At 28.3% G+C, this 8361-nt stretch overlaps 1 protein-coding gene across 1 annotated transcript; it reads left to right on the forward strand.

Moving 5' to 3' along the window:
* The first annotated feature begins 423 nt into the window (after positions 1-423).
* On the forward strand, positions 424-1983 carry LOC113870768. Its single transcript, XM_027507219.1, has 4 exons — positions 424-587; positions 687-807; positions 1027-1469; positions 1746-1983. The coding sequence occupies exons 1-4, from the start codon at positions 517-519 to the stop codon at positions 1981-1983; spliced, it is 873 nt and encodes a 290-aa protein (XP_027363020.1). The 5' UTR covers positions 424-516.
* Positions 1984-8361: the final 6378 nt, after the last annotated feature.

The following is an 8361-nucleotide window of genomic DNA, read 5'->3' on the forward strand; positions in this document are numbered from 1 at the left end:
AACATATTTAACAGAAAAAAAAAATTGTAAAATGGACATGTAACTTCAATTTTTATTTTACATTTATGCTTTATTTTGCTGTTAAACTACACAGTTTATACATATATGATGAATGTTTGTTTTATACACGAAACATAAATGTGGTAAAAAATATCTTTTAAATTACGCCAAAAAGTCTCTTTAACTATTACATAGAAAAAGGAAAAAAAACTATTCACCGTCAATAAGTGCCACAAAACACAGCATTGTACTTTGGACTTTGAAGGTGGATATTTAATTATTTATTTGTAACTTTGTGAAAGTGACTTCAAAATCACCTTGTGTGAGCTGTGAGCAAGATTCCATTCCCCCCAGGTTTTCAAATGTTCAAAGTACATTTATTTTTGAACCTGCAATGCACATTGCACAACAAGGATTCTTCTTTCTAAGAAAGCATTAGTCATATCGCATTACCCTTTTCTCTGTTTATTTGAAAATAACCTCAACACACTTTTGGGTCTGATCTGAAGGGCTGAGATGGAGTCTTGCTGTGATGAAAGTGCATATTATAAGCAAGTGATAGCTGCTGATAAGGACCACATAAGGAGGTGTGTTTTTTGTCTCTCTTTCTCTCTCAATTGCATTGTGAAATGGGGTATCCCAGTGGCATGAAAAATGGAATGACATTGCTCAATTGGTCATTTCAGCTGCAAGAAAATGGAAGGAGATGAGAGTCTGAATACTGTGGGGTGCCTCAGAGGGAGACTGTTGGCAGAGAGACAAGCTTCAAGGGTAGCCAAGGAGGAAGCAGAATCGATGGGCAACAAGGTAATATATGATATATCTAATCTATTAAGACTTAAAGAGTATCAATTTTGAATAATTGTTTCACTTAACTTTTTATGTGACACTGTTTTTAGATCAGGAAAGAAAATGACATTGCTGTTCTAGTGTTCTATTTGTGTGGCCTTTTGTCTGACAAACTTTATTCTATGTTTCTTTTTCTGTCTCTAAAAATTTGAAAAATTCTTCTGGGGTGGTGGGCAGTTGGTTGAGTTGGAAAAATTGCTCAGAAAAGAGACCAAATTAAGAGATAAAGCTGAAAGAAAGCTTAAATTTTTAAAGGAGAAGCTTGAATCTTTCAACATATCCTCCAAGATAGGGCAATTGGAGCATTCTGATTCGTCAGAGAAATGTGAAAATTCTTGTGGGTCATCTTCAATTAGTTCAGCTTCCAAACATTCAGAAGCAAATGAAGCAATACATCATGTAAAGGATCCAGCTTTGCCACAAAATGTAGTTCACAATCACAATGTTTTAGAAGCCTCAACACTCATTCAGACCCAGAATAGTCCATCCACTACCAAAGATTGTGATTCTCAGAATACTGATAATTTCAGTTGTATTTCAGACCCGGGTTATTCATCTCCACAAATTCTGAGTGAGGATCCGAATACAGGCTTTGGGAATTTGAAGAATGATGAAAGCAGGTACTAAATTTGAACGTGCTGACGCTGACAGTTAGATGAGATTTGGCTTAGTGCAATTATGAGCGTTGATTAAAAAATTAACGGTTGAGATCATAATAAAATACATGTTAATGTATCAAAATTACAAATTTGTTACTATTATAATTATACATATTTTTCTTTTAAATTATATCCCGTGATTTTATATCATATCCTATTAGATGAACAATTTTTGTCTGTTAATTGCATTTGTTTAATCAAAGCGGCCAATTTTGGAATTTGGGACTGTGTTTTCAGGCTTTTCAGCTTAAGCCCAAGATCATCAGTGACAGAAAATGAGAGTGATCATGCAGATTTCTGTGACAATTCTCTGGCAATAGTTCCCGTGAATGTGACAGCAACATCACATGCCACCAGTAATCCCAAACCAGTGAGTTTGAGTGTCCTTGAAGCTCTAGATGCATTGAGGCGTGCAAGAGAAAGTCTTCAAAGTTCAATGGGAACAAGGCAAATGATTCACGTTGGCCCAATTTAAACTACCACTGAGATAGTTATGATGCTAAATTATTAATTATTTCTACTATAAGTTAAATGTATTATAAGGCTGTGAGATTATTATTTAGCATGCAAATTGCAAATAGGCGGGAACATCATAAGCTTTGAGGTCCTAAAATTAATAAGATTGGTAGAAGAGTGGTAAAGTTCTTGTGAATTGTGGTTTCACTCACCAGTCACCACAGAATGCATGTGACGTGGGGATGTGCTGTCAGCTTATGGCTTATACTTTGGGGTCCAACTTTTTCTGTCCATATTCTTTTCTTGTGCTTTTCCTTCATATACTTTTGGTGACTTTTAATGTGGTCACCCCTTGATTCCTGTGACTTGCATCAACATTATTAACATTATAATTGGGCTTATGGTTTATGAGAAGGACAAGGCTTAGCCTCAGACCAAGAGTATCTTAGTAACAAGGCAATTTTGTCATCTGCTGCTCTTTTCTGATATATCAGCTTATTTCTGATGTGAAACATCATGATTTTATATGTCTTCAGTGTAAGAATACAATCAAATAATTTAGGAATTAATTTATTGGTAATTAGTATTGCAATAACAAGTCAGTTCAAATGATGTACGCACAACAACATATGCTATCCATTCATAGAATTGAATGCATGTTGTAACACCATGCTAGTAGGAACGACTTGGTTACATGCTTAGATAAAAAGAAATAATATAAAAAATAATTAAAATTAAGGGTAAATTATATTTTATTCTATGTAGTTTCACTTTTTCTCGATTTATTCTTATACTTTTATATGACTAAACTCTACTTTTTTTGTGTCAATTAATCCTCTTGTAGTGTTATTTTTTGAATCCTAATAAGGGGAATTATTAATATAAATAAATAAATAAAAGAAATTATAAAGAGATAAAGGGTAATTTATCCTACAATAAGTTATGCATTACTTTAATTTTCTAGTTTGGAGTTTCTGTTATTTGGTTTGCATTCCTATCAAAATATATCAGTTACATCTCTAAAGGATTTACAAAGCATAGAAAATCCATTTGGTCCCCCGTGTTTCCTTCTTGGATTTCACAAAATGCCTTTGTCATTGTCAAATGTATAAGTAATGCTGATTATGCAACTCTATAGATGTTTCTTCTTTCTCACCGTCAATAAGAGTGTGTTCCATTTTGTCCCTCAAAGTAAAGAGAAAGAGGTTGCCGAAAGCCTTTGTCGTTCTCTTTTGAGGTGGCCATTGGAGGTTGAGAGAAGCAAAAGAACTAATCAATATCATAAGCTTTATTTGTTAACACATTCAGATCCACCACGGGTAATGACATCACTGGTCCCTTTATATGTCTTTTCCCTATTCCTTCAGTTTCAAGAAGAATTTTTTTTTCTCTTAGAAGTAATAACATTTTCGCTTGATCATTTTTTTCTTTGTTATTAACATGTTATTTTTTTTTAATTAGAGAAATGGGAAAATATGAAAAAGAAGGTGATTAGAATCCCAACAATGCGTGGTCAATGATAAAACACAGCACTTCAAGAGATTAGCATAATAAACATTTGAGTGAAAGCTGGCTCACTTTTGAGATTGCATGCTTTTTCACTCGTAATAAGAATAAATTAAAGTGAACGACAAATTCTAAAATTAGAGACTATAACAAAGGTTTTGTAAAATCAAAGATTGAAAATTGATACCTATAATCTCAAGGATTGAAATAAGATTTGTTTTAAAACTTTCACGGTCAAACTCTTGTCAAACATTTAAATATAATCCTGTATCTGGATTATAATTTACAAATTATGGTCATCTAGCCAATAAAAAAGTAATTTATTTCTTTTATTCAAATTGAAGTTTGAGACCTAAAATTATATTTATACAAATGAATCATGATTATGCCAAGTATTATTTGTGAGTGAAACCCAATGTGCTCCTTTCAGATTAAGATTTGATGAGTATAAAATATATTCCAAACATGTACTAGGAAAGTTGAATAAACACATTTTAGACAATAATAATAAATATTACGAAAATGAAACTAGTACTTACTATATATAAATAATGAAATAATGAGAAAATGAAAGAAACATGATTACTCTACAAGAGATGGTGAGTTACCTGTGAGTCTGGGACGCGTGTTCTAATTATCATTAGGGGCGGCGCCTCTTATATTGTGACTTGTGAAGGGAAGTTGGCCTACCAATTTCTTTGGAACTCATTATCATTCATGCAATTGTTTCTCAGCTAAGCTTCCCTTTCAAATAATTCATTTTTTTGTTTCTATATCCAAAACACACTGTCATAGTTTACTCAACTTCTGAAGTTTTTTATTTTCTGCTGATATAACTGTAACTACAAATAATAACCTTCTTTTAACAAGACTTTAACTTCAACTGTGCATTCATGTTGCTCCAAATATCATGTTTAGTCATTTTTTGTTTCTACAACACATGTACTCTCCATCTTAAGTAAGTAACTTACTTGAATATGCATTTGGCAATTCCTCTCGTAATTCGCTTTATATTAACAATTCAATAAGCAATATCCACTCAGAAGAACGACTTATCTTCATGTCAACGAATCATCTCAGTTCTCATCATGATCATCATTCTCTCTCTCTCTCTCTTCCCGTGTGTGTGACTGATACTTTAAAAGTTAGTTTACAAAAATTGATTTTATTTGAATGGTAAAATAAAATCACTTTTAAAGTATGAATAAAAATATGTTTTTAAAATTTGTCAAACAATCACAATGCACTGTGTACATATACTCATTTCTTTTTCGGTAAACATGATTTTGTGTGGCTGATCAATAGCTTAATCAAGCATGTCATATATAAAAGTGTCTTTTATATTGGATATTGTAAAGTTGATTTTGAAATATAGCTTGATTTTAAAAACTTAATGTAAGTTAAAAGTGAATTAATAATATAAGTACTTTATCATGGGAAATCTTCCCCTAAAACTCGATTCTTTCATATTTGAGTAATGTTAATAATCTATTTTGCAAAAAAATTTCAGAAAAGAATGTGTAACACTGTTAACTTAAGTGAATAAAATTTGAAATTGCAAATTAGCATGTATTTAAATAATGAAAATTAAGCAACTTTGAATTTTAGAATAATGTAACATACGCTATTAGAGTTTTGAAAAGCTCTACATAAAAAAATAAATAAATTGAATCAACTGCCCAAAAACATAGAAATATATATCCATTAATCTTAGTGAAAAGAGTAACATCCAGTTAAAAAAATATAAAATTAAAAATACCCAAGTAAATTGCAATACACATCAATATTTAAAACACACTCACATAAGTTTTTTAAAGCATTAAATCTCCTCTAGTTTTTTTTTTCTATATTAAGAATATTAAACTAATTTTAAAATTTGAAAGATAGAAGAATTACAAATCAACATAAAAAATAAAAACAAGAAAGAAAAAAAGGGAGGAACTAGAAAGAATAAAAGAAAGAAGAAAAAAGAAAAAAAAGTATTTATTACGTTGCTTTTACGTTTGAGAAGGTATCGATACTTTATATTATTAATTTAATTAATTAATAATTTTTTTATTATAATTTAATTTTTAATATAAAAAATATTTTATTATAATTCAAGGAGAGCATTATATATCCCTCAACAGTCGGTGCACCGTAGATCGTTAAAACTAGCCGATTTGATTAATTTAAATTAGTATATCAAAAGTAAAGTTCAAAGGAAAATCAATTTAAACAAATTCACTTTTCTTAAATGTATATTAATACTCAGTGATATTTAACATAAATCGATGAGAATAATAGAACAATAAAGTGTAACTTTAATTAAAAACAAAGGTAGAATGTTATATTTAAATTTTAGAAATTAAGATATAATTATTTTTATAATTTTTTAAACATTTATAATTTAATTTAAAATATTTAGTAAACCAAACATAATCATACAAAATTCATGCTCCAAAGAATATTAAAAAATTGAAATATGTTTACTAGAAATGCATGCATGCGTGCGTGTGACATATGTTTCTGTAAAGACTGAAAGTGCAAAGGTCATCTTTTTCTGTCAGACTTTTCATGCTTTTTCAACAAATACGTACAGCCAATAATGGGTGGGTGAGTTCAATTTTTTACCATCTCTGTTTTTATTATATATTTTAAGAAGAAATTATTTATTTATTTATATAAATTTTTAAATAATTTTAATTATCATTTTATTATTAGAAAATATTTAATATATTTGAAAATTTTGAGATTTAATAATTTTTCAATAAAAATAAGTTTAAAAATTAATAAAATAATAAATTTTTAAAATGTTTTAGATAGATATATAATTTAAGAGTTGTTAAGTATTACTTAAAGAGTTAAATTAAAAAATTATTGAAAAATTTTATTAATGTATTTTCTTTGTAATTTTTAATTCATTTTAACGTTATTTTTAATAAAATAATTTACTTAATTTTTTAAATAATGTCTTTTAAAGTAATAATTAGAATTTGTTTTTGTATAAATGTGAAACTGATTTTTATTTTAGATAATATTTTTAAAAGTTGATTTAACTCTAATTTTACCTCTACCTTGATAATGCACTATTATTCATAACCAAATATGTGTTTCCTAGCACTTATGTTAAAGTGGGATAAAGAGAGTTTTATCAGATCTTATTTAATTTCAGTTCAAATAAGATAAATCAAACCTAAAAATAACAACATATAATTATACCTTATATTAAACAAAATTTCAAAAGTATAAATCATTAGATAAATATATTAAAGGAGTGATTGATTATAGATGATATATATCATCAAATGTTTTTTCCCTTATAATCTTTTAAATTACTCCATTCGTACTAATACACTGTATACATCAGATCAAATACTTTTCATGAAAACTTTAATTATAAATGTTTTAACAAATCCATGCATTAAAATAATTGGTTTGTCAATTTTGATTGTCCTTTGAAGTTAATTTTTTTTTGGTCTAGTCAGACATACTCCACAAGAGCCACAAAAAACAATAATTACTCAATCTTGGAACATCTACAATGTGTGAAGATTGGTAATTTCAGAATTTTTTTTTTTCACACACAAGGTTCAAAATGAAGAACTTATTTTAAAGAAGATCAAGCATAACACTTGAACAATTCCTGTGGATATTTTTTGGCCCTTTGAAGTTAGTTTGCATCGTTTTAATGCCAATCGCATAAATTTCCATTAAAAAAATCCTTCTAACTTGTCTACTCATTGAAGGGAATTGTCGAAGTAATATAATAATCACATAACAAAATTAACGATTCATGACAATAAAGTTGTAATATTTAAAATTAAGACAATGTTTTTGATGTCTAATTATGCTTCAAAATATTATTTCAAGTTTTCCTTTCCAAAATTAGTGAAAACAAAAAAAAAATGTAGAATTAAGTGTAATGCGGCATAGTAAAAGAAAAAAAAGATTAAGAGTTTTGTTAACCTCAGTTTTTAAAACTGAGTTTATATTTATAAATAATTTTTTTTATAAAAAAATTATTAATTATAAAAATATAATAAATATTTTTTTAAATTTTATTATTATTATTTACTTATTTTTAGTTTTAAGAGATGAAGTTAATAAAATTCAAAGGTTAAAAATGAGCAATTATATAGTAATTGGAATAATGAATGTGATGTTATGAAATGCGTTACATTGATCTTAAAGTCTGTTACTTTTTCCTTTTCTAGTTATATTTGTCAGGTAACAAACGTGAATAATGTATTGTTGACCTAAAGATATGTTTGACCATAACATAACAGACAATTCCGCGTACAAATTCAAAGAATAGTGTGAAGAACCATTACTTTACCTAAATATGTTATAAACTTTTTTTAATATATTTTTTTAAAGTTTAACTAAAACGTAAAAATAAATGTAAATTAAGAATATTTTAATGCGAATTCAAACACGCACTTGTACTGATAATTCTATGTTTTTCTTAAAATTCAAACATGTATAAATCTTTCACAGATTAAAAAAAAATAAAAGGAAAAAAATATCTAACAGTTTATATTAGAATAATCTTGATTAGAAGAAATTACAGTTGTAAGATGAAGTGCATGGGAAGAGCTAAGGGGACCATAAAACCTTGTCGGTCATGAACACTAAATGAAGTAAAGTTTTTGATTATCACGAAAGTTAAACCAGAGGAAAAAGGATGATGTTAACGTTAACCCAAAAGATTGGAAAGTGGGAGTGTTATGCGAACTTAGTTGTCTAAAAACTGAGGATTATAGCTTAAAAAGGTGATGGAACTCACAATCTCAGCCATGAAATAGAAGAAGTTTAGAAACCCACTTGGCCACATAAACATTAATCATAAGGGACAAATAAAAGGACAACAACAACAATGTCAGACTATGTTGTTTAAATCTCTCTTCAC

The sequence above is a fragment of the Abrus precatorius genome, unplaced genomic scaffold (genome assembly GCF_003935025.1).
Source record: "Abrus precatorius isolate BTA unplaced genomic scaffold, Abrus_2018 Scaffold7, whole genome shotgun sequence".
Classification (NCBI taxonomy): domain Eukaryota; kingdom Viridiplantae; phylum Streptophyta; class Magnoliopsida; order Fabales; family Fabaceae; genus Abrus; species Abrus precatorius.